Source organism: Falco biarmicus, chromosome 8, assembly GCF_023638135.1.
Source record: "Falco biarmicus isolate bFalBia1 chromosome 8, bFalBia1.pri, whole genome shotgun sequence".
NCBI classification, from domain to species: Eukaryota; Metazoa; Chordata; class Aves; order Falconiformes; family Falconidae; genus Falco; species Falco biarmicus.
Window position 1 is genome coordinate 52,549,925 of NC_079295.1, and position 27,710 is coordinate 52,577,634.

At 37.8% G+C, this 27,710-nt stretch overlaps 1 protein-coding gene across 4 annotated transcripts; it reads right to left on the reverse strand.

Moving 5' to 3' along the window:
* GABRA6 (gamma-aminobutyric acid type A receptor subunit alpha6) lies at nt 1-27,710 on the reverse strand. 4 transcript variants are annotated; one of them, XM_056349861.1, is made up of 11 exons: nt 27,421-27,708; nt 27,077-27,195; nt 26,742-26,809; nt 25,264-25,484; nt 25,074-25,156; nt 24,314-24,457; nt 23,771-23,923; nt 23,539-23,691; nt 19,137-19,396; nt 7,289-7,543; nt 1-2,409 (listed from the first exon to the last, which is right to left on the reverse strand). In XM_056349861.1, the coding sequence occupies exons 1-11, from the start codon at nt 27,456-27,458 to the stop codon at nt 2,359-2,361; spliced, it is 1,545 nt and encodes a 514-aa protein (XP_056205836.1). In that variant the 5' UTR covers nt 27,459-27,708; the 3' UTR covers nt 1-2,358. The 4 variants fall into 4 exon arrangements, with proteins under 4 accessions (XP_056205836.1, XP_056205839.1, XP_056205838.1 ...); XM_056349864.1 differs by lacking the exon at nt 7,289-7,543 and having other exon boundaries at nt 27,421-27,710; XM_056349863.1 differs by lacking the exon at nt 23,771-23,923.

Below are 27,710 nucleotides of genomic sequence, written 5' to 3' on the forward strand. Positions count from 1 at the left end.
TTGTAAGTAATGACATTTATTCTAAGATATAACTTGACATTATGAACATTATTATTATTTACACCTGTGTCTCTACAAAGCATGAAATAGGAAAAATACATATTCCCTTCTTACCATTGAAAGTCACGTGGAGAACCAACCCTTCTCTATTCTCTATCTTTCCCGCATGAAAAGCTCCTCTCAAAAAAGATAAGCAGCCTTTGTGGCATGTTGAAATACGCTGTTAAATACCAAGAGTTGCTAGTACATTTTTAAGGTGCTGATATAGCTTCCTAATCAGGAAGTTACCACTATTTTATACATTCTAATACTACACTCCAAAGAAATAGTGACTATTTAGTAACTCTGCATCTGCTGTAAAATTCGTATTTAGATTTCTTTCATACAAAGATCAGACTCAAAATTTAGCTTCTTCAGTGTCACTTGTTTTCCAATAGCTTTTAAACATTTTCATTTGGTGCATAAACCAATTTTACAGTACTCTGAAAACTCTTACAGATATTAATGTACTCAAAATAGAAAATTAGTGAAGCAAGAATGAGTATAGTTATACTGAAAAATAGCCTCTGGATCCCTACAACGTAATTTGGTTTTTTTTGCAAAATAAGATGTATTTACAAATTATAAAATACTTCCCCAATGTCCATATTTTATTTTTTAAAAAATAGTATATAAAGGCTGAAAATGGGAAAAATTGTCACAATTTTAGTTTCAAAGCAAAATAAAGAAAGAATTCAGTGCAGTTACAAATACATCCAAGTGTGCCAGCCTGCAGCCAGTTAGGAAAAGCAAACTGCAAACATGACATCTCTGTGCAAACAAGTAATTACTGACTTGCATCTACTTAAATTGTTCCCATCTAAGCTCTTCAGAGTTGAAGAATAGGGAATACAAAAAGTGACTTCACATGTTCAGTCCAGCTACCTGCTAGTAAAAGCTATATACTCCTTTTGCAATAGGTGGAGGAAAACAGCTGGAGATAGGTCATCTGACAGTTAAAACTATTATAGCGCCAGTAAAGCAGCTGACGACTCACTGGAGTCAATTAGTCAGCCCCTAAACATTTTCTCACACTAAGATGTTTAGACAAAGCAAAAGACCCTGAATTTTCTGAATCAATGCAGCATTGCATATGTCTGTTAAAATTAATTTAGTTTTAATGTATTAGAATTAATTTCAAGATAGGAAACCTTAATTTTCATTTGGCTGCATGTAAAACGTTGTGTGCTTTTTAACTCCCACCAGTGTCCATTACACCTGCAAGAAAGTTGGCTTGGGTTTGATTTGATTAGGCATATCTTTCCTAATTACATTCTAAAGAAGGATTATGGAGATGAAGGGTGAATATACAATAAAATAATAGATGACTATGAAATATGAGAAAGAAATCCTGGGAGTTTCTGTTGAGAAGTAAAATATTATTACCTTTAAACTCTGAATATGCTGACAGTACTTTGCCTCCGGAAAAAAGCTCTGGGGAGTTTGTTATGGGCAGTTCAGGATAAAATGCAGCTTGTTCCCTAACTAGCTCTCAAGACTTGCTTCCAGGAAGTTCCCTGGAGCTGGAGGCTTGTGTTTAGCCTGATGGGTAGCTGCGTCTTTCTGTCTCTTCAGCTTTAGACCTTGAAAACTCCCTGACATCTCAGGCCTGCATTTCTAGATACTGCCAAGAAACTGCTTGTTATCAGTCTGGTTGTACTTCCATGATCACTCTCAGCAAAAAAAAAAAAATATGCTGTTGTAACTAACCAGCTAAAGTACATAAACGATAGTTTCGATTTCCTTTTATATCTTGTTTTTTTAATAAATATTAATTCAAATTAAATGATAGGAAAATGAAATTAAAGAAAAGCAGAATTTATCATTGCAGAGGATTGCAGCTCCCTTTCATGGGATTTCTTAACAATATTTTGGGTCTATTTCAAATGCTGCAAATCATTGCAGCTCCTAATCTTTCAGTGAAACCATGCCAAGTTATAACAGTTTAGGATCAGGCTTATTTTATCAATCCTTATTGTGCTTTAAAAAATAATCCTGTTATTGATGTTTTTATCAATGTAAACATTCAATTATTTATAACAGAATTAGAACAAATGTACATTCTTTTCTTTGACAATTGAACAGAGTAATTTAACAAGAACTTTTATAGTAGAATCAATGTAAGAAATCTTGAGAAAGTATTGTTAGAACTCTACAGTTTCTATCGTTTTGATTGGTCCAGGGCTTGTTTCCAGCTGATGTCCATTATAAATATTCCCTGTTTGAAAACTGAGAGCACCTGTGGATAGACAAATCCTTTAAAGTCCCTTTAAACTCGATATGACCTTCGGTGATTTCTTTGGAACCTCGAGTTGTCCTTCAGTTGGACAGATGGTCATTTCGAAGGTGCATTGCAGTAGGTTCAAAAAACTGGAAGAAAAGTTTAGAGAGAAGTTTAAGCTACAGGTTGCTAACAACTGAGTTAACCAACAAAACCACCTGATCTCTAACTGTCTCAGCAGCCTTACACTAGAACTGCATTACAAGGGAGACTCCTCTCAGAATCTGGTGTTTATTACCTGGATCATCAAAGCTCAATTGTAAGTATGTACGACAATGACTGTTTTCTCCTGAACTTTATTTTCCCAGTGTTTAAACTGAAACATGATGTAACAATACACATTGGAAGTTTTATGAATATTAACATACTGAAGTTGAATACTTTTCCAGTTCTTATTTCTTTCTCTGTTCTTTTTTCCTTCCCACTTGACATCATTAGCATCTCATCTTCTGCTTCAACTTGTTGTGTAACTCTTTTTCTCCCACAATACTATGTTCTCTTGTGTCTAAATAATATCCAGGACTCAGCACGTTCAGTGACTTTGTACCTTCCTCTGCTCCCAAACATAAAAAATGGCCTCTGCTTGTTTTGCTGTAGTTTATTATCAAAACTTTAACATCATATCTTTCTTTAGTTTGATTCACTCTATCATTCTACATTTTATTATATTAAAAAACTGTAATACAACATTACATATCATAATTAAGACAGATTACTTTAGAAAGATGCGTAGCAAGGTGAGAGATTAGCATATGCCTTGTGAGTGATGTGGCAAAGGTAAAGTTTCTTACACTTTTCTCATTAAAAGAGTGTTCTTTGCATTTTAGATCAAGCAAATTTTAAAATAAACTAAGCATACAGCTCACCTGCCAAGGTCACTGTCATAAATTAGTATTCAGCTCAAGGACTTAGTCAGATTTAAAACCAAAAACAAAACCAAAAAATGCTGTATGACAAAATAGAAAGCTGTAACAACTTTTTCCCATTTGTCATATAGGTTTGTTCTCCTTTCAAGTACTTCTCTATTTGTGTAGACAAATGTGTATTTTTTGTTACTGTACAGAGCTTTTTGTGAATGGCAAATATTGCTGTAATCTACAGAACACGCACCACAGAAACATGCCTGTTCCGTCTTGCATGTATAAATCATGGGGATGTCACATCTTTAAACCTTCCATGTAAATTAATCACAACTGACCTTACATATTGAGGGAGTAAGTGTCCTTTTAGAGTAACTTTAATGCTTTACGGTTTTTTTTCATATTATAAATGGCACAGTGCTGTTGCTATAGTCATCTGTCAGCATCACAGCCATAAAAACTTCTGAAAGAAAGGGGAGCTTACCATACAAGTATCAGCTTTTTCTGTGGTCTAAAAACTGGCATCTATTATTTCAACTGGGGATTCTTTACATACTTATTTTCATGTATGTCCTTTTTGCTGTCCTTTGGTTATATTAGGTTCTAACAATGTGCTGTCTAACAAAATGCTGGCGGATAACTGTATCAGCTTCCTTTCTATACTTCACCAGTATAACTGTTGTCCTGCCACACTGTTGCTACTCCATAATGCAAAGCAGTTTACATTGAAATACTTTATGTATCAAGTTGCATGGCAGAGAAGTACTACTGCGTAAGAATGTTCTCCCACTTGTTCCAATGGAGAACAGAACCATTTATTTACATATTAAGGCCAGAACATAACTTTATTCCCACCCATGTATCAAAAGCATCCAGTTGAAGCACTTAATCTCAACTTGGAATTTTTTCCCCATAGTTTTTATTTTTTCATCCATAGAATCCTGCTATTTTGCGTTAAAATATAGCAAAAGATTATTTTCTTGATGGCTACTTAGTTTGCTACTAAACTTCCTAGTTTCCTAAGCTGGACTTGGCTCAATACATATGCAAGTACAAATACAGAATTCAGTCTATGACACTTTTGCTATCTGCCCAATCCTGGCTGCTCTGAAAAATAATTATTAAAATATTTTAAACCATACATTTTATTAGAAGCACCTTCTTTATTATAGAAACTTACAGAAATTTTAGGATTTGTATAATTATCATACTGCAAGTTTATGTGCATAGCAAGATAAAGGGTGATTAACCTGAAGTCTTCCAAAAAGAAAATGATTAAATGGAGCTGGAAGAAAAGGTACTCCAAGGAGCACTTTGAAAAGTACTCAAGCTCCAAGGTTCTTATCAGATACAATATACAAGAATGACTTCTCCATTTTTGTAACCTATGGCCCATCACCTGAGCCATAAGAAAAATGCTTAGCAGTGCACAGAAATACTACCAAACAGCTTAGGAGAGAGCTCCTGGTCTCATGAAATTCTGTGTCATTACATTAACAAGTCTGTTCATTCTAGCTGATGCTCTGAATCCAGAACATTAAAGTGAAAAATGATTTTTGCGCTTCCTTCAGAGTCTGACCAGAAGATAATGACATGAGTTGAAAACTGCCTTTGATTCCAGTGCTAATAGCCTGCCTTTACAGATTCATGAAATGCTTCTTGATTTATTCTGTATGTACCATCCAAAGACAGTAGGTAGCTGTTCTGTTTAGAAATCTCCACACTGACAGACTTTGGTGAATTATGTTCTGCACTCCAAACTACACTAATCAAAATCCTAGAAAACTGCACTACAAGAACTTGTGCACAGAAAATGTGGTTATTTTAATGAACTGATTAGACTTTTTTCCATTTTGTTTTTTTTAAACAAAAGCCAAATGAAGTTGAAGTAACCAAAAGGAAAAAAAAATAAAAGAAAAGCTAATATACCTGAAAAACTGCACAAAATGCACTTTCACAATTAAATGAAATTTCTTAACTGAATAATACTGTACCAGCATTTAATCTTTTGGGCTTGAGCCTGTAACTGAGTTGAACTGGCCCTGAACCATGTTGTGCTTTGCTTGCCTAACTTCTGTATCTCCTCTGCTTGAATGGGAAGACTTACTCATGTTTAACGTATTGTTAAAAGCAAAACCAGTCCTGGTTTTCCTTGAAAATAACAATTCGTAAAGTGATACATCATATTGAATTAGAAACCTAGCAATGTATATCACAATCATTATTAGTAACAACTGGGTACACAAACAGGAAACTGTCATTTATGAAGAAGAGCTTGATCCACATTTTACATAATTGTTTACATTCTTTCTAATTCAAAACACCCCAGCTGTCAATGCTGTTCTGTCTTCTAAACTCTGCTGCTGTATTTCTGTCATTCTATAAGGCTACTACAGAATGTAATTTCTGAGTTTGTGAGCATGTTTGTGGGCTTGCAAAAGTGGCATTCTAAAAATATTGAGTAAGCACTATGTCCTAGACTTTTGAAGTATTGTGAAAGGCCTAGTTCTAATTTAACTCTTAATTTACAATGTCCAGTGTAAGTATTTAATCACTACCAAGGCAAATATGTTCTAAATATTTCTAGATTGAAAAGTGAATGGTTGAATGAAATCACTGGAGTTATGGCAAGCTACACAAACTGAGGAACTGGCCTCTAAACAGAAGCTGTAATGATTATACAGGAGCTTTTTTGATACTTCCCTTCTCTGATTGAGATAAGTAATTTGCACACATAGTCAATATTTTAATAGCAGGATCAGTAACTCTGGCACAAATGCTAAATTTATCATTGGGCAGATTTTGAGTGGCCAGGAGTTAGCAGCTGTGACCTCTTGAGAGAGACATCTGCAGGAACATGTAAGAGATAGTGCCTCATATCTTCCTGCCCTCCTGATTTCATATAAGCTGCTTGGCAGCACACTCCATCTTTGAGAGACAGCGTTTTCCAGATCATACTAGAAGCAAAAATCAGCAAAATTAGAGGCTAGTAGCCTCTGTTTCAAGCAGAGGCAAGATGCCACCAATCAGCTGATCAGCACTGTCTTGTTTACTTTGAACTACATCTCTTGGCTGTCCATGAGATTTCCCTCAGCCTGCTTTACCTCTAATCTAGGAAATAAAGGCACAATTTGATCACCACTCATACCAGATTGCCAGCCTCTGTTTTTATTGATGCGGGGACTTTGTGCATTCAGTACTATCTAAATACCATCATTATCTCTCTAGCTGTCCTAAATAAAGCTGAATGTACCAATCATTGACTGCAATGTACAGTGAGATTCAATAACTCTATGGCAACGAGGCAAATGAATGTATTTTCTTACTAAGGAAATGGGACACCATTAGATGTATTTAGGCAAAAGGGAAAAATTAGAGAATTAAGGCATTAAAGACTTAAAGTTTAATGACTAATCACTGACTGATTATTCTAGACATGCTCAATTTGCAGGACACACCGCTTCTGGACCTCACGGATATCTAAAGACATGAACACTCTCTGCCTGATTCAAGCAGACTTAAATAATTTAGAAGCTTTATCGGCATAAAACAGTTTAGCTATATGAAGAAACAGGAAAAAATAGTGTTAAAATGTATAAAACCAGGGAATCTTGATTCACAAACTGTATACTGCAGTCAGCAATTCTTCACACTATGGATAAATGTTTAGAGTGTATAACAAACTTTTTCAGGAGACTGTTATCTTGACCAAACCTTGCGAGATATTAAAGTTCTTATGTCCTTCACTGCATGGCTTCAGCAGATAATTCTACCATTCCTTACTGCAGATAGGAAGATCAAGAAATGCAAGATGTAAGATTAGTTTGCTAAGAATGGCATCATACGTTGTCTTACACAATGTGTTCTGCTCAGTGCAACGTGGCATAGAGATAAGTGTCTACATTTCTCATCTTCAAATAGCCTTTCTGCGTTGCACAGAGTGCCACTACTACTGGAAGCCAAAGCTAGTTTTTTAGAGAAAGTTGTTATCAGTAACTTTCCTCAGAAAGGATTGATTAACTGGAGTTGCAAGAGTAAATGCACAATTAAAAAAATACTGGTTAAGTAAACATATTACAAGCAAGTATTCAGAAATTCTGCTACTCACTTCCATAGTGTCTTTTGAAAGATAAACAACCCAGTATACCAGGTTGAATCCTGCAAATGCAACTGGAAATAGGATCCTAGAATACTGGTCTATTTTACTTGTGCCTCCAATAGGTGGTGGTGGGGCTGGTGGAGGAACAGACACTGGTTGACACTGGGATGCACTATTTGATATTATGCTGGCTTCAGGAGACTGATCTGCCTGGCATGTTACGGAGTTTACTCGCTTCTTCAGGTTACAGTTGGAGTCAGAATGCTGTGGAAGAAAAAAGAAAAAAGAGGGGAGGGGGAAAAAGGGGTGAGTTTTGGATACAGTTTTAGGTTTTGTGATCATTAGGCTTCTCTCCATCTTTTTACTGAACTTTCTAATTTTTTTTTGCTGCTTTTCTGCTATAAAGCAACATATATAGAAGTAAATTTCTGTCCTGAAGCTTTGCTGTAAAAACATAAAAGAATGTGCTTTCCATATTTTAATATGGTAACAAATGGAAGCTACAAGAGAGAAAGAAAAAGGCAAGATGGAGCTAAAACGAAGAGAAAACAAGGTAATGGTGTATCTAAATTGCAATATATTGATATGACTGAAGTATAAGAATAAAGTTTAAATAAAATAGCACATATGGGCTGGCTCAAGTGCAGTCTTCAATGTGTGAGCCCATTGATGAGTTTTAGCAAACAGTCACTAAATGGAGTCAAGGTGTCGCACTGTTATTAGTCCCCAAACTAGCGCTGATGAACTAGAAAACTGCTGCACAAAAGGAAATGGACTAACTGTACAGGTCCTGAAGACATGAATGCTAAATTGTTCTGTAGTTTTTCCTAGGATGAATTTAACTTTCAAATAAATCTCAAGATTTGCACAGCAGTTTCTTGCATACAACCGAAGACAAATACTCATCTTAACTGTAATGGGACTATTTTTATTTTCATTTGTGGTAAAATGAAACAAGATTATTCCTATATTTTGTACAATATAGATAGCCAGGTCAAATTACTGTTCAGAAAGCTTTAAAATCTAGCCAGACCTCAGGACCATTTAGAGTTTACCTCTTTAGTTACTAGGCTGATGTATATTTGTTAGGTGACCTGTTTTATTTGTGGCCAAGTTGCCAATTTTTTTTACCTTCACAAGAAGTAATAGATTTCTTCCTTGCAGAAATGGCTTGGGGATAGGATCTTCCACAGGCTCTAAGCCTGCTCTAATGGATATCAGTTACCCACTTTCACAGTAGTACCAAATGGGAGGAAATTTTCAAAAACCTTGCTGCTACTGCCACTACCCAGGACTATCATTGGTAATGTGGATGTATGGCAGCAGCCATAAATTCATCTGATGGCTGAAAAAATACAGAAGAATGCCTAGAGTGTCGTGTTGATTTTTATTGTTTTGATATGAAGTACTTAAGTTTTCTGTTAATAGGAAGCAACAGAAATATCTTAGACTCTTAAAATGCAATGCTAATATAAAACATTATAGTTGAGATTGTCTAAAGCATCATCAATAAAGGATTGTAAAACATAATTCCAGATTACTGATGAAAATTCCTGTGCACAAAACTGCACAACATACACAGCTATTCTTGGGCTTGAATAAGCAGCTGTTTTGGTCAGCAGAATTAGATGACTGAGTGACTGAAACTGATGAGGGAAGTCTCAGACAATGTAGATAACTTACTATACAACATCATGTACGTATAGTAAATGGAATAGTAACATCTGAATGGGTTTAAGGTAGCAAAATTCTGTCAGATAAGCAATTTCCAAAGTCATTCTTTGGGAGTGATTTAGTGACAATCATTCACTTAAATGTAGCCCACTGTCAGCATTTTTGGGATTTATCTTGCAGGATTTCTATGCATGGAAACAGACTTTAGTCAATCAGATAAATGACTGGCTTGTTAAGAGGAAAAGAAGCATTTTCTGAAATACATTGCCTATACTTGCACTTGGGCCACAATTTCTAGATAAGACTAGCCTAACACACCTGGTATCTCATGTATGACTTAAAATAGAGTTATAACAGGAATTATCCTTTTAGCGGTCAGTGTTACTGTTGAAGTATCAGAACGAGTGATATTGCTACAACAAGATGCCAAGTTCTGCTCATGGATGAATTGACTGGTATCCAACTGAAATTAGGGAGAGATGGATTCCTCACGGCTGATTTTAGTTTAAGTAGAGGTGGAGAACAACACCTTATTTGCAGGGCAGGGGAAAGTGCTTTTTCTGTATGTGTCTTTTACCTATTGCCCTTTTTCTTCCCCCACAACCCATCAACATTCCCAAGTTCCCATATCCTTCCTTCTTCCACTTTGCCATCTACACACCAAATGACTAGTATTATGTTTTGAATGGATATTAAATGACATTCACATTCTCAGGCTGTGCCTATCTGGAACGCAGATGTTTGGTTTTGTATTTTCCAGTAACACAGCAAGCAACAGACAGAATTAAATGGAGGATGATCTACAGATGTGTCACAGAAACACAAAGAGGGTTATCCATGTCCACTTGCACTAATCGTAATAATAATCCCACTCTATAAACAGACTGACTGATCAAGCCTGAGCTACTGCTTTCATTCAAGTTGCTATTCTAGTTTGCTTGTACACCCTGCTTTGAACTGAATTGTAGAAGTCATAAGGTAGCTTGTTTTTAACTTTACTGCAAGACAGCTCAACCTTTTGTGAAGAATGAGTGGTTCCTAAAAATATAAGTGCTAAGGTGAATCTTAGCCCTTTTAATCTGTAATATTCTGGTATAAGTGTTGTGGTTTAACCCAACCCAGCAACTAAGCCTCACACAGCCGCTCACTCACTCCCCCCAGCAGGATGAGGGAAAGAATTGGAAGAGTAAAAGTGAGAAAATCTGTGAGTTGAGATAAAGACGCTTTAATAAGTAAAGCAAAAGCTGTGTATGCAAGCAAAGCAAAATGAGGAATTAATTCACCACTTCCTCTCAGCAGGCAAGTGTTCAGCCACCCCCAGGACAGCAGGGCTCCATCATGTCTAAGTTACTTGGGAAAGCAAATACCATAGCTCTGAATGTCTTCCCCCCTTCCTTCTTCCCTCACCTTTATATGCTGAGCATGACATCATGTGGTCTGGGATATCCCTTTGGTCACTTGGGGGTCAGCTGTCCCAGCTGTGTCCCCTCTTGACTTCTTGTCCCCCCCATCCTGCTTCCGGGTGGGGTGGGGTGAGCAGCAGCAAGGGCCGTGGCTCTGTGTGAGCGCTGCTCAGCAGTGCTGAAAACATCCCTGAACCATCAACACTGTTTTCAGCACAAATCCAAAACGAAGCCCCACAGTAGCTACTGTGAAGAAAATGAACTCTACCCCAGCCAAAACCAGCACAATAAGGTGGGTCAGATTCTTCTCTGGATGATTCAAGCATGACTCAGGAGTTACTGTGCTGAGGTGATGGAGTTAACAGTAAGTAGAACAGCTGTAGCATATGGTCTGTGGATGATGTTCAGTACTGAACATATGAAGAACGTAGAGGTAGTAAAATCATTGTGATCATCTGAATAGGCACCTGGAAAAAGTTTAATCCTGGTTGTTATTTTATTTTTAATATTTATTAAATCTCATTCCTATAGAAGGAAGATTATCTTGGTGAGATTTCATCTCAAGCTGGCGACAGGAAGATCTGGACATGTATCCTCAGAACTTGGGGAGCAAACTAACTTGATCATGCTCCCACTTTGGGACCAGTTTATGCCATTTCTATTAAGAGTGCTATTAATAGCTTCTCATTATCTAAAATAGTCTATTGCAATATTCAGGAAAGACCTGTGCATTTTACTGTCTCAGTAAACCCACAGGTTTTTGTCACGCTCTCCACCTGCCGAGGAGATGGTTATGAGTTGATATAAAGCATTAAGAAAGCCCCCGAATAGTTCTTTACACTGTCTTTAACACCCTCATATGCTCATCCAGCAAGTCCGGGTCTAGACTATTTTCTTGTATACCACCACCAGGACATGGAATTCTAAGTCCAAATTTATCCCAGATGTGTAATGTGTTTCTTAGTGTGGTAGCTGACTGTAGACCAGACTTGCTGCCCCAGAACCACAACTCATATTTTTCATTGGAATTCACTGCTATTCTAAGAGAAGGAGGTGGTGAGAGGAAACCATACAGTTCCTTATTACAGTTGAGTTCTGAACAGCAGCTACAGTAATTTCTCTACTATATTTAGGTTTAACTTTTCCTTCTGACAAAGATTACGTGCAATGACATCATGAAACTTTAGCAAAACACAGTGAAACGCCTATTTTGCATAGTTCACACAGCCAATCACTCAAATAGTAAGGACTGTTTTACAAGTAGCAAGAGCAACAAGAAACCTGTGGCATGGCACACTGTGTCATAATGAAACAATGAATTTCGTTAAGTTACTGAATCCTGATGCAGAGGAGTACTCTTGCACTCACGTGGAATGTTAGCCCCATCAAGCAATTAAACTTTTCACTACAAATGACAGTACAGATTGCATAACTTCTGTTTAATGTGAGATACCACAGAACTGGACTAGACAAAGACTGGTACGTACATGGGCTAGAAAGGTATAGTCTGGCTTCTACTAAGCTTCTGCAGCTCAGCTATATGATCCCTAGAAAGCTCACAAAGCAGTCTCATCTTGCTTATAAAGGTGCTGCTCTCTTACAATTCTCATCAATATCACCAGAATTTGCTTATGCTCAGAATATCTCAAGAGGCTCTCAGTAAATTGATTGGCTTCTAGATTTAAAAAACCCAGCACGTATAACCTTGGAGTAAACTGAATTCTTTGTCTCCTTTTTCTGATTTTTATATGGATGCTAACTGTGATTGATGAATGTGCTTTGTTCTTATGTTTCCTTTCCTCCAGAGATTTCTGTAATCCATATTTGTAAATTTTTTTCTATTCTCTGTTCCTTTGTACTGCAAATATACATTCTCACTATCGGTTTAGTTTATGACCTAGCATTAACATGAGTATCTTATATATGTACTCATATACTGGCTAACTTTTAACAAGTAAGAATCTGTATGTCCTTACTTGTTTTACTCATGTCTCTTTTTCCTGTGGGCAATGCAGTAAAGAGGTTCATGAGACTAAACTCTAAAGTTTAGACAAAAAAAAGTATTATTCCTCCTTATCTAATTTATTGGATTAAGGATATTGAACTTTGCTAACATCACAAAAAATAAAAATAAAAACCAAACCAGAAACAAACTAGCACCAAAACTCAATGTCTGTACAAGGCAGAACACCAAACTGAATATATAACATTCTTTTTCCCTGCCTATCTCATCAGTAGACAGTTTGAGTGATTTCAGCTATTCATATTATACATATAAAATCACATGCTACACATCTCCAAAGAGAGATTTAAGTATAGTTTAGCCCCTGCATTCAACGGTGTGATCTGTAAAACCTCTGCATAGCTACTGAACAATTCATATGCAGCACCTTGTAGCAGGACAGTTCACCCAATTATGTAAGATATCCTTTTGGGTATGCACTAAGGTACGTCAATCTTTACAGTCCTGTGCAGTTTAAGTATCCATCTCATGCTCGATTCATTACGACCTATAATTTAGACATTTCTTTGCATACCTCATTGGTGGGATCTGATTCAGAAAATGTGTATTGCAAACATCTATAAACAGTGCTCTGCATAATTAAAAGCTGAATATAGTTTAGAAGTCATTAATAGTCCCAGCTTTAGGCATATCCTTAGGAATTCTAAGTTTTCTTTCCTAGGAAATATTAAGAGGAATAACATGCAAATTTGTTTTCTTTGTGCTTTACCCTAGTAAAAGGGTTAAACCTCCTAGGTGATTATTTGCAGCTTGGGAAAGCCATGCTCAAATTCTTTCTTAACCTTCTGGGATTGAAATTTACCTCAAAAGACAGCCTAACCATCAGGTGAAGATGGTTATGGGGAGAGGCCGTTTCCTCATTACTTCAAAGCTGTTTTTACTTTGCATGGAAAATGTAAAGAGCCATTACAGGCAGAAAGCATAACACTGAAAAATATGCCATGCCCATTGTATTAAATTGCTGTCACATAAAACAGGTAAGCACTAAGGAGAGCAGCGACTGGAAGCCTAATTGTTGTTTTTTCAATATGAATGTGCTCTGATAGAGACTCTTCCCAACATTTATATGTAGCATATCAGAAAAATCATATAATTAGTACAGAGCCTCTGTCAAAACGTATGTTGAACAGATTTAAATGTTCAAAGTCATTCTGCTCTTAAACTTAGCAATGTCATTGCAGAACAATCCCTGTCTCTACATTTACTGTGCTAAATTTCTGCAGCATAGAGAAAATACTTATTTGAGGGCCTAAATGAGCTAGAATTACACAAACAGCACTATAGAGATTTGTTTGGGTTTTTTCTCTGTAATTTACTTTGTTCTCAGTGCCCCCCTGCAAAAAATGTACTGGGATTAGACTTCAATGTTGAACAAAAAAAAAAGTCTAAATGCAATTAATCTTTAATTTTTCTATTTTGGTGTATGATACCAGCTACTTCTAAACCTTCCTTATTGCCCTGCATTGGCTTTGTCAGTCAGACAAGTATTTAACTCAGTCAGAACCAAATAATCAGCATTTACTTTCCTTGTTGGGATGACAAAAAGCCAGTATAATTGAAAGTTGTCATTTGTTTGTAATAGTCTACTTGATAATCTGCAATTGTGGAGGAGCAGGTGGGTCTCCCTAATTTGATTGAAGGTGCTATGTTACCAGCAAAAACTTTAATGTATACAGCTGTTTCTAAAATGATCTCATAAAGGGTTATCGATAATCCAAACAGAAGGCAAAAGAAGTACCTTTTCAGTTACACTCAGATACTCATTAAACATAGTCAGTATATTCTGACGTAATTACAGAAAACTAAATCCCCTATACTGAAGTGACATACGGCTGCTCTGTGGTTGGGCAGGATTGTTAAAGAGAATGAGAATCCTTTTCTGCTCAAGCCATGTTATTTTGAAACACAGAGACAAGGCTATTTGTAAGGAGAAGGAAGCTCTCCCAGCAGTATTTCACTGCTCTGTGCTGTTCTCTGTTAAAACAGGTCTTTTGGAACATAACTGTAATCAAGCTATCACCCTGTAATAATCTTTTGTCTTTTTATGTGTAGTCTCTCGCATGAAAAGGGTGTCTTTTGATCCATGGTGTGTACTCCTTGACCATCTCACAGAGCATTACTTGAAATGGTGCACTCCAGACGTATCACCAATTCCCCTTCCCTTGTAACTTCCAGTACAGTGATATTCCTGGATAAAGGAAGCCACAATGATGAAACAATATGATTGACATAGAAAATACACATTTGAAATGGATTAAAAAGCTAAAGGCCGAAATGTTTTTTATAGATCTGGATATATATATATAACATTTGGTTTTGACATGCTAGACCAAGCTTGGTCACCATAAATAAAAACAGGTTTCTCTCAGGGTCCAGATGACTACTCAGCTTGTTGCCATCATATTTTGGAGTGGAACACCCATAGTTTTGTATTTCACACAGGGTTTGCCTGCAGCTGACAAAGACAGCAAGCCAACTTCTGCTCTCAGTTAACTGAGGTAGAGTGGCTTTCCTGGAACCAGAACAGGCATGCCCGGCTGTCACCAGTTAACCGAGCACATAGTCAGGTCATTGACTCTCTTACTGAAACCAGTGTAGCCCAAGGACTTGAGCACAGTTTCTTTTACTTTCATTAGTACAGTAGAGCAGAATTTGGTCTTCTGCCATCTTCCTTTTCTGAGTATAGAGACGGTTTGACTATGATACAAAAAACAGTGAGAAAAAAATCAGGTTCATTTGAATAAAGCAAAGTTTTTAAATAAAAGTAGCTAGGCTGTAGCGGGCAGGAGGCTTTTTGATAGTATTTTGAAAGATTTTGTTTATTTTCAGGAAACATAGTTAATTTGGAACTAAAAAAACCCTGAATATATTCTGTAAATACACGTATCTTGACAAGTTTAGGCCCTCACTCAAGCAGCAAAAGCTTCTAACTGGATGTTTTAGAACTCCTTTGAATTTTCATTTATACCAAAACTGTCTCCCTGGGCTTCTCTTATGCAAAGCAGGTGAATGGGTCTCCTGTCATACAGAAACTACTAGTTCAGACAGCCTAAAGTTATTACCACCACAATGTTCTTTAGCCACTCTTCAGGCTATTTAAGATAATAATTATTAAAAATATATAGTCTATGTTTCTCTTAATATTGCTACAGGTAGCAAGAGTTCCACTTGCAGTTGTATAGCCATGAAAATTTTCAAGTTAAGTACATCTCAATTTTTCACTTTTATTTTTACAAATGGATTCACCACAACTAGGCAAAGCTTTATAATCTTCAGAAATTTTCTCAATGTAAAAATACCATCTGACTTCTATAAACGCAGAAGCCAGCAAGCATTTCTGACACACTGTTCACCGCTCTTCATCCTACATCTGTCCTTTCATATAGCAAAAATTCTGACAACTTTCATGAGCTTAAAAAGCACTAATAAAAATACTAGCATTACGAGCAGATGAAAAACTTTATCCTACCTAAAAGAGAAAACAATATTAAAAACAAGAATAGCTTAGATAAAACAAAGTATCAAAGCCCAGGGTATCACAGAAGGGAAAGATTTTAATTTTTTTTTTTAAAGTCAAGCAAAGTAGACAGTTAAAAAACATTTTAATGAGAGGTGGAGTAAATGGGGAGAAAAGGCAAAAAGAAGAGCAGGAGAAGTAAGATAAATTACACAAGGAGTAAAGAATAAGAATTTGGCGTTATAGCAACCAAAAAAAGAAAAATCTGGAAGGAAAAGTGATGGAAGAATTTAGAGAGTCAAATAAATGGAACAAGTTGGGGGGTATGGGGCAACAAAGGGGAAATCAGTACCCCAGAAACAGCTCCTAATCTACATTAAGAGAGAAACTGAGTATTATGCTGCGTGCCTTATTTAAACATAACTGCCCTAAGACAAGTAATGTAGTTATAGAAGTACAAAGCTCAGTAGAAGTTGATAATCCTGAGGAAACAGTCATATACTGATGCAATCAGCCTGTGCTAATTACACTTTTAGCATTCAAATTAGCTCGTTCAGGTCTGTTTCAGCTGAAATTTTATCACTGACTGCAACATCCATCTATGTGACAACATGCAAAAGTTCTTTCCCCCTTACCTTCACCAGACAAAAAAAGAAAGCAAAAAAAAAAAAGCTGCTTAAAATCTGTTATCCTGCCATTCCTCCTTTTTCCTAGCATGCCTTTCTAGAATGGGACCTCTAAAACCCAATAGTTAATTCTTCTAGAAACTATTTTAACTACATCTTTCCTTCAGTTGTAGGCACCCTTCATTTTTATGATTTCATTGATTTTACTTTTTTTATTGCTGCAGAGGTGCGTTCTCATAGATAACTAGTTTTGTGAGAAAAAAGGGGTGGACTTACAGGGCTGGAAAATTACTGTCACAGATAATAAGAGCTTTCAGCAAGGTCACGACTATGGAATTTTTGCCCACTTGGGACCTTGGTGTTAGGAGGTTTACTAGTCTTCCTAAATTGGTATGTAGTTGTAAATAATATTCTTGAGGAAACACTTGTAGTGTGCTTCCTAGATGCTTATTTTATTCCTAGATGCTTATTTTTTGCTTGTTTTTACTTGGAAAAGCTAACAAGTGAATATCTACAAAATGTGGAAGATGCATCTTCAGTTTGCCATTGTGCTTGTTTGTGGCTGATGCCCTTGAGAAGAAACTTGGAAATCTTTTCCTCTTATTAATTTGTTCAACAGCAATTTTGTAGTTTGTGCTTAGCTTGGTCTGCAATGATACAGTCTCACCCAAAGTACTGCAGGAGCCACAATCATCAGGGGTATCTTTGAGTGTATCTCAGCATATGCAGACAGTTATTTTTTGAAACAGTTGTCTTCTAGAGACTGAGGAGGGGAGGGAGGTGGTGGCAGTGGTTTCATAGCATCTGCTGTGAATCCACCAGCAGTAGCATGTGCAGAGTAGGTCAAACTGTTTTCATATCACTCAAACAGGGACTTTAATGAAGAAAAGTGGCTTCCCCCACCCCCCTTGCTGGAAACCTCCTTATAATTAACTCAAACCTGAATTGTGTTTGTGTAGGAAAGATCAGACCTATTGTTCCTTTTCATTATGTAGCAGCTATCAACAGCCTCCTCATGCTACATAAAGCCAAGTGATCTCTCTAGCTTTTTTTCTGATAGCTTGCCCTCAAAAAAAAAAAGAAGTCAACAAAAGAGTAAAAATGGAGCTTTAAAACATTTTAAAGTTCCTTTAGTCTTAACAGTATTTTTCTTACTATACGCTATTTTACTGTTGTAATGTTCTGCACATTCAGTCCAGAGTACTGCTCTATCAATTATGATGATATTGGGGAGGAAGGAAGTATGCCCTAAATACTGGCTAAGGCATACCCTCTTTTCCTCTTTCTTTTTTTTTTGTAAGTTTTAAATATAATTATAAAAGTTTACTAGTTAAAATAAATGTAGATATGAACACTGCAAATATTGCCAAAACTAAATCAGCCTTTCTACTGTCACTTCAAAATCAGCACAAGATTCTGTGAACATTCACTTCCAAGCTCCTTTTAAATCTTTCTTACTTTCTTTTGTATTTCTTTATATAACCGTGGTTTACAAAACAAAAAGCTGTGGTTCTGAGTTAAAATGTATAAAGATTTGCTTATTTTTGCATTTGTATATTTAGTGAAAATAAACCACATTTCTTTATTATGGATTACAATGTTTTCAGTTTTGTCCAATATTAATAAAATTGTAAGCGAAATACAATATGGCTTACAAACACAATGCTTCCCAGTTGAAGTAAAGAACATCTGTTGATTAGCTCCAACAAGGACCAGTAGCAAGATGCTGTGGAGCTTTGGGTTCACTATTATATGCAACTTATCAATTATGAATTTAATGGTTTGAATGTACCTGAATGTTATAATTTTAACTGCTGTTTATAAGCAAATGTGGAAAAATTACTATCTTGTGGGTAAGGTGTTGCCCTGATATTCAATGCCTTCAACTGACTCCCTTATTCAACTACAGACTCAAAAGGTTTTGTAGAAGGTCATTAAATTCTGTTATTCCTCTCAAAATGGGAAATGTGGTGGTAGTAAAACTGATTTTGAAAACAGGAAGGTTACAGCAATAAATATATTAACATACGTTGTGAGACAGTATTCATTACTTAGCCCGAGCTGCAAGGAATAATATTTACAAGCAATTCTGACATACATTTTTTGATACTAGAAAGCCTTCCTGTCTTTCACATGTACTAAAATTTATCCTTAATATTTACTTTTATGTTTTTTCGCCAAGCTTCCACCAACACAGATTTTTATGAAAGTAACAGATGCCAAGTTTATGTAAAGGCTAATTCCTCTTCCTCCAGATGACCCACTTATGGTACGTACCAGTGTACTACAGTGATCCCATAATCAGCTGGCCAATGCACATGTTCATTCCATTGTACAGTGTCCTACAAATTCTGCAGACTTACTGAGAACCACAGCTGCCTGACCATGCTGCCTACCGCATTGCTCAAGAGAAGTGTTATGGATAAGTCTAATGGCTTTCCTTAAATATCTTACCAAATAAACATCTCTCTAGTAAACCGTACCTCAAATTCAAATAAACACTATGAATAAAGAAGTCTCTTCATTTTCTGAAAAAAGAACAGCCTTCGATAAATAGATATGATCTGGTTACATAATCTGTTTCAGGTTAAGATCACTTTAATATTGTTTTGCATTCACTACTTCAGCTGCCTCTTCCTATATGATGCTTATTATCAGAAAAGCAAGCAATTACCGAGACAATCTCGTCCTCTGCCGGTACAGTTGCTGCTGATAGTGCTGCTGCCAGTGCTGCTGCCCTGGCTGCCTTCCTCATCGCTCTCTGAGTTTGAAGATTGGTGAAGTAGTTGACAGCTGCAAACTCAATAAGTGCAGAGAAGACAAAGGCAAAGCACACAGCTATGAACCAATCCATGGCGGTAGCATAGGACACCTTGGGCAAAGAATGGCGTGCACTGATGCTTAAAGTGGTCATTGTTAGAACTGTAGTGATTCCTTGAAAATAAGAGAAAGAAAATGGGGGCATGAGAATTCTGCTTCAACTCTGGTACTCTTAAATTAATATATATTATAAAAATAATATCCTTTCTGGTTTTAGCTCTCATCCTATGTACCAGCTAACCAGTAAGCCTGCTAAGGATTTTATGTTCTTAAATAACTCATGTATACTGGCTTGGGCATCTAAAAGCTCTGAACAAATGTCCCTAATACATTGAGCAGACTGAAAGTTAACTACATACTACATGGTGCAGCTTCTTAGAACTATGATAAACATGTGGATAACAAAACTCAGGCTCAAACTATGAAAGACACTTTAGTTGAGGGTTTAGTAAATGCAATGTTTGGCAGAACTCTAGATAAACACACTGCATTTCCCAACAGTGACCCTCATTTTCTCCTGTTACTACACAACACAGACTGTGGCTTACAGAACCCTCACTGAATCAATCAAATTCTGCATTAAAATCAGTGGTAGTCTATGATCCAAATATTTCAAGTAGTAAGTTTAGTCCTCTGTCTGTTGTCCTTAATCACTGGTCATACTCTTTTACCAGTATCTTGACTTGAAAGGGCCTGTAATTACATATACAGAAGGACATAAAAGCTACTTCTCTGGAGCTGCTTATCTATTTTCACACAACAAATCCGGTCATGTAGCTCATAGGCCCCATAGTGTTCTTCACATGAATTCATGAATTTATTCTTTCTGTTTTGGAGTGTACAACATTAATAATGCAGGAAATATACTTACTTCCCACGGCTGCCTGATACCAGCAAAAAGTGCAAGAACAAACTCATTCATTAACATACAAGCCTCTGTGACTCATGTTTACTTATAATTATGCCTGCTAGAACGTGAAAACTGCAGGTATTTAAAGACAGTAAGGTGGAGAATACCCTTTTCTGTTCTTTTCTGCAGTTGGAAAGGGGTAGGTGGGAAAGTAAAAGATGTTATAATGTCATGATGTGATGATGAATCAATATGCTATGAATGATGCTCAGTGGAAAGGATGCAGTGTCATTGCATATTGCAGCATCAAGACAGGGTGACTTGATTATTTTCAGAGGGTTTTTTTGCAACTCTTTCACATGATGTAGCTTGCCAGCTGTCTGAGGTTAACTGTGGCCCAATGTCATTACTTAACATGTTTTAACGAAATGCAAATAGGAGACGGTATAAAAATATGTAGGTTCTACTTCTCCTAAACATGCCAGACCATTTTATAATATGAACAGAAGTATGCTGAGATATATTTCAATTTCAGAGGTCCAGAATGAACTTTTCAATATGATGTGTGATTAGATTAGAATCTGTCCATGTGCTAGTTAGTAACAAAAATGATATATTCTATGTCTGAATAAAAACTTACCGCAGCAGGAATTTAAACTTAGGAATAGGAGTCCTGTTCTATTACAGATATAGATAAGACTTCTCTCAATGTGGAGTGAATATTGATGAAATGCTATGCACTGTGGAAAACTACTTTATCAAACTGAATGCCAAATTACAGTTGGTAAATTGTGTAATGGATGATTGTTTACCCTTGTCTTTCTACTCTGAACACGTCTTGGTAAGTTTTGAAGAATCTGTTACACAATGCAAATACTAAAATATGTTATCTTTTCTTATTAAAAATAAACAACAAAAAACCTCAAACACCTTTCTCTATCTGAGACTTTTTACAAATAAAGTTTAATGACTAGATGTTAATTTAAAATTCCCAGGGTGACCTGCTAGGAAGGTAGAAGCTGACTACTGTATTTTTGCAAAATAATAGATTAACTTTTTGCCAGGAATAAAAAGGATTAGATAAAGGCACATAAAAATGTGAAATAATAGCTATTGCTATATGGATTCAGAGCATACTTAAAATTAGGCTTCCAATAACCATGCTTCTTATTCTAAGTAATTTCTGATAATGCCATGCTTCATAAAACTTCACACATATATACATATATACGTATACGCATAGCTATGTACAAAGCTCAGCATAAAATAAGGAATTTCATACTAGCAATCTGCTGTTCTTTCCAATGACACAATTATAGAGAATGCAAGAGTGCCTCTTCAAGTATTTCTGTCTCCCGTTTTTCACTTGCAGGTCTGTAAAGAGTCGGTGCTTATGATCATTAATTCATCTTTGCAAAATGTTCAGAGTATTTATTTAAATATTACCTGCAAAGGATAACTGGCATCCATTTTGGAGGTAAATAAAGTTGCTAAATTAACTTGTTCTGAGAAGCTGGTTTGGACACACACTACTATTAATTTCTCTTCTCTTAAACTTACAGTTTGGGAACTGAGAAGTAAAACCGAAACTTTGTAATTCAGGTATTTGCAATATGATGCAAAAAGGACACTGACTTCTCCATTTTAAACCTTTTCTTTTTTACTGGGGCCTGAAAGCCTTTTTTGTCATAAGGAATAAGCCTTCTTTTCCTCAGATTAAGGTATTCAGAATCCATGGGATTTTTAATGTGAGGACTATAAATTCAGACTGCCTGGGAGAAATAAGAATGGAATAAGGACTGAAATATTCTTTTAAAATGCCAACATGACTAATTTTCCATGATACTGAGAAATGTGTCTACGTTACTGTTTTCATAAAATACTTTGTTTCTAATTCTATATTTATTTTTCAGTATGATATCGCCAGGGTTTGAAGACTTTGTGTAATTGTTACTGAATCAGCTAAAGTCTTCTTTGCACATCACCTCAAGCATATAGAATTAACTTCCACTGCCCACTAGGTAGCAAATATGTTTTACTCAAAATGTAGAGGATGTAACTGTACAGTCCAGAGATGCAACATAAAGCCAAATCAGGTAGCATCATATTTGGTGTACAAACCTCCTACATATATTTTTATGCTTCAATTGCAAGAAACATCCTTGAAAATCTATTGCCTGATTTTTTAATATTTTTAAGCACTTAAAATCTCAACTGCCAGAAAATAATACTTGTAAGTACTTAATGATGTCAAACTGCATCCCAGTTCCCAAGGTGGATTTCAAGAACAAAATTGTTGACCTTCCTTCAGAGGCACCTGAGGAATTTGTGTTCATTCAGCATTCCTAAAAGTTTGCAATGCCTTTACGAATACCATTCCATGTAGGTAGGAAATGCCAACTGACTGAAACCAAATTATACAAAACTTGTAGCATGCTACCTACAAACATAGATTCATTTTGAATTATGAGACTTGCATTATTTATGTTTAGGGAACATATAGCTGCCTTTCTGTTACTGAAGACAAGTCTCACAAAGGGAATTTTTTGTACAGAAATACTGGGTTGAGAGAAAATAGGTTGCGAAATGTGTGTATGCATTGGTAGTGGATTCATGGAGTTTTTGACAAGTTTTATTATTTTTGCTTAGTATTTTTATGATTGTTTTTCTAGAAACAACAATTCAGTCAGTGAAAGTTTACCCCTTAACAGTAAGTGCAGTTTCAGAGCCTATCAATATTGAAGTGGGGGGTGTACATCAAATTTAATAGCAGAGCACACACAAATTAAGGAAACAGAAATCACAGCTTTGGGAGCATTAACTCAAATCACTGGGAAGAAAAAAGGGCCCTGCCATGCAATATGGGCACAACTTTCACATTACAACTCCAACCTGTGCTAGGAAAAGGATTCATCTCACTTTATCTATCTAAAGACCTTGCTAGCTGTTTAGATACCTTTGTAGACAAGGGTTTTTGAAAAAGAGCACTTCAGAATGAGTGCTAGATGAGGTACCTTATGTCATATGAGATTAATACCACCACCCCATGTAATTTTTTGTAAAACTTTAACTCAGATTGGTTTCACATGAGAATAAATCAATATAAAAATTCATCTTTAAAAACTGAGAGGTTGATATTTACTCTGAAATTGTCCCTTGCAGCATATAAAAAAATATTGAGGGGAAGAAAAACATCACAAACAAGTCTGGCTAACTAAACATTCTGAGCAGAGGAATTTGACCCTCATGGGCAGGCTGAGTATTATTTGGTTTAATTTTAGTATTTACTTTTGTTCACTGAAACCTACTATCTGTCTTTTCCAATCCCCACTGGATTACAGTAGCTGTTTGATACAATGGATTCAATACAGTGAATGAAGTGAATGATAAAAGAAAACATTAATACCGGCCACAGTTCTTGCTGGAACAGACTCTTTGTTGATCCAAAACACAACTTGAGACAGGACTACAGTCATGATGCATGGAATGTATGTCTGAATGAGATAGTAGCCTATTTTCCTTTGAAGATGGAAATAGAGCAGCTGAAGTGAATATTCACCTAAAACAAACAAGCAATGAAAGTAATGAATGAATGGTGTATGTGATGCTGAGCTGTCAAAGACCTTAACGCAGCATACCAAAAACTGTTCTGGCTGGAACGGACTCCTTGTTAATCCAGAAAGACACCTGAGAAAGAATGACTGTCATAATGCATGGAGTATATATCTGTATCATGAAGTAGCCCATCTTCCTTTGCAAATGGAAATAAACTGTCATGATTACATATTCACCTGTTAAAAGACAAGTAGGTCAGCATTATTTTGGCAACATATGAGTAAACATTGGCTGAAACCCAACACGCTATGTTCTGAAGAAAGCACTTACAGGCCTCCTAGTGCATAATAAAAATAAGCTGATTAAGAAAAGGTAAAGTGACCTTATGGAAACAGAGGAGAGTAATATTCATTTTATGTATTGTTTTTGCTGGGGCAGGGAGGCAAGGGGAATTGTATGCTTAAAACGATTTTTTAAGAGACAATGGTTAGATTCTTTTGAAGGATTTGAGTTTTCAAAATGGTACTAGATAATTAGATTAATTTGATTCTATATGACAAAACCCTGTATATTATTTTCAAGATGTGTTTTATAATGTCAATAGTTCCCACATGGCTACATCTTACCTGTGTTAGATTTAATTGTTTCACTAGATACAGTTTGTCCTATGAGGTCATACTGGAGGAGACTGGAAGACTCCTGTGGTACTTCTACTGAATGCAGGGGTCCTTTTTTCCATGTATAAATTATTTCACTTTTGGGATAAGCGTCTGAGTTACAGAGGGAAAAATTATTATTATTAATTATGTGATTTATATGCAATTGAAAAAATAAGTAGCATGATCCCTTTTGTGGCTTAAATACCCACAGAAAAATGCAACCTGCTCCAGCAAGTTCCTAACCGCATTAATGACAAAATACAAAAAAAAACAGTAAAGAGAATGGCTGAGGTGGGACCTGACAGGCATAAGCTTTTGGTTCTTAATGTGCTATAAAACACATACACTGATTACCACAGATCAACTACACATTTTCAAAATCAATTACTACAGATCAATTAAATATTTGCAAAACTAGAGTAATACAGTAAACGTACCACAGCTTTTATGACTTGTTGACGGACGCACTTTGACTACTAGACGTGTAAGAACAATGAACAATAAAATATGCATCAACAACCACACTTTAGTGAGTAAATCCATGTCCTTATGAATGGTCTGAATCTCAGAGGAGAAAGTAAGTTTCTAGTATAAAAAATATAATTAAAATTTTCAGCTACATGATTAAGTAGTGTCCTGTGATCTCACTTCTGATCTCACATATATGTAGACCAAATGTTATCACCATAAACAACTGAAAGATACTGAAAGATACAGGAAAACTTACAACTTCCAAACTTCAATGGACAAGCATGCCCATCCATAGGGAAGTTCACCAACCGCATTGGACAATCAGCATTAATGGTTAGTCTAGAACACAATATAGTAGATGACCATGAAAAAAAAAAGGTATGCAGGAACATTGCTGAAAGAATCAAAAATAAAGGTCAACCAAAAGCTGAAGAATAGGCTCTCACCTCATTGTGTAAAGAATAGTTCCATTCTGCATAATTCTGAAAAGTTTGTTAGGAGTTGTCATATTATGAGCAATAGACTTTTTTCCATTTCTAAAAAATGTGTCTGGTGTCCAAATTTTACTGACCATTAAATTGTTCAATCTCAAAATTTCAGTTGGCCCACTAAACTTCAGCCTCTCATCAGTCCATGTCTGCCGAAAGAAGACATCCATTGTGTATTCCTATGAAAAATAAATAGGTGGTTGACTTACATGTGGGGGCCAACAATCTCAAGCTGCTGTATATACAGTAACTACCTAACCCACATGTCAATGGCATTTCATGTACTGCTTAAACACTTAATCCTGTTACCATTAAGTAGTTACTAAAAAAAAAAGTCTGTGAAAACATATCCTATTTTCGTATTATATAAAGAATAGTTTACAAATTAATCAGTGAACAGATAATTTGATATGAGTAAGGCAAAAACACCTCATTGTCCTCTCAGATAATAATTTAATTCAAAGGGAGGTCTTAGGAATTACAAATATCTCATTTAATACCCTTTCAAAGTGCAAAAACAAACTATCAATGTTTAATTGCCAGAAATAAAAAGACATGCTTAGGGCCTCTTCTGCAGCTTACTTTGGATATTCACAAAGGATGGACTGAAGTGTGTGAGTCACATCACAGCAGGATTGTAGTGTCAAGCTATATTAATCTAAGTTACTTTTCTTAAGGATTCTTTGCAATATTCCCACAAGCCTTCAAAAAGGAGCTCTCTATAGAAGTTGCTTAGGAAATGGAGTTAACCTTGGCCAGAGGCAAATTTTGAAAGAAGGCAAGGTTATGCCTTCTCTTAGATTGACTGATGAAGAGAAGTAGAAAAACTTTTGGTTGTATCTTGGGGCCCACTGTTCCTTGCCTGCAAATTGGACTGCAAGCTCAGGTGAGCAGGTATTAGAGGAAATGTACAAGGGCGAAAACAGCAAGCGGAGTCAATTTCCAGAATGAGAACAGCAATGCCATTTTCCTGGTGCTGCTGCTGTAATTGATGGAGTTCACCCAGGTCCGCAGCTACCTGAATTTGGGAGCACCCACCATGACAAGGAGCAGCAGCCTCTGAAACGGCACCATTCCCCCACAACTGCTCATTAGGTTGTCTCCTGCCACACTGCCTTCCTGCAAACCTATGTGCCAGGCCGCAGATGTTTACAATCTTTGTCACCAGGTTAAAGAGGCATCTTTAACCTCCCACCCGCACCCTCACCGGGGCCTGGCGCTGCCTTCTGTGCCCAGCCTCGGGCCTGGGCCATGGGCTGCCCCAGCTGACTTTGCTGGGGAAATAGGTATGTGTAGCTGCAGCCAAACTGCTCTGCTGGGCCCTAGAGATTGTCAAGAAGATTAAGCCTCGTAATCTGCTTTAATGACAGTCAACTCAGATGCCACCATAATGAATCCCGGGAAAGGGGAGCAGGGGCGGCAAGCGGGGCCCTTACCATCTCCACGTCGGACACCGGCCCAAAGCTGGTCACGTAGATGTCCGTTTTGACTTCTGTCACGGCGCCTGCGGGACACGGAGTCGAGCTGGGCGCGGAGCGGGACCGGGACCGGCGGGCCGGGCAGCCGCAGCAGCGGGGCCGCCCCGCAGGAGCCGGCGGGCAGGGGGCGGCGCGGCTCGGGAAGGCTCCCTCGGCCGCCCGCCCGCGGGGCTCCACCGCCCCCCGCCCGCCGCCCCGCCGCCCCCTCCAGCGGGACGGAGAGCTGCCGCTCGCCCCGCCGCAGCCAGCCCTGTGCGCTCGGGCTCCCCGAGGGGACGGGAGTTTCCCTCTACCTCCGAATCCCGGTCGGAGCCTGTTGTCGTAGCCGTCCAACAGCTTGTCGAGGATCCGAGTGATGTTTTCCGAGTAGAGGTCCCCCGCGTCGCCCTGGCCCCCCAGCGCCTTCTCTATACTGCGACGGGAGACAAGTCCCGCTGTCAGCCCCCCTCGCCGCCGGCCACACTCGCCTCAGCCCCCCGGCCACACTCGCCTCAGCCCTCCCGCCACACTCGCGCCTGTCGAGGAACCGGCCCGCAGGGGAGAGCGCGGGAAGCGGGTCCGGCCCCCCTCGGCCGCTGCTCCGGGCTGCGGCGGGGCTTGGGGGAGCCTCGGGGGGCGGCGGGGAAGGATCGCTCACCTCACAGCGACGCATACCCAGGCGATGAGCAGAGCCATGCCTCAGGTGTGTGCGAGGACGCTCAGGTGCCCTCCAACCCGTCAGCTGGAGCAAGCGTGGGCGCTCATCCCTCCCCGGCGGCCGGGGGCTCCGCCGGGCGAGGGCAGCGGGCAGCCCGGCTGGCTCGGCCCGGCCCCGCGGCCCTCGGGGCGGGAAGGCGGGGGGTGGCCGCGGCCGTGTCCCTTTGGGATGCGCCACCGCCGTGCAGCCTCGTCTGACCGTTCCAGTGGAGGAATTAGGGTTTGAAGGGA

Excerpts from the sequence above, each read along its gene's own strand:
- GABRA6 (XM_056349861.1), bottom strand. The coding sequence starts at position 27,458 with ATGGCTCTGCTCATCGCCTGGGTATGCGTCGCTGTGAG. Across the intron at positions 25,485-26,741 it reads CGGTGTCCGACGTGGAGATG|GAATACACAATGGATGTCTT; the intron begins GTAAGGGCCCCG and ends TATTTTTCATAG. Across the intron at positions 23,924-24,313 it reads AACAATTAAATCTAACACAG|GTGAATATGTAATCATGACA; the intron begins GTAAGATGTAGC and ends GTCTTTTAACAG.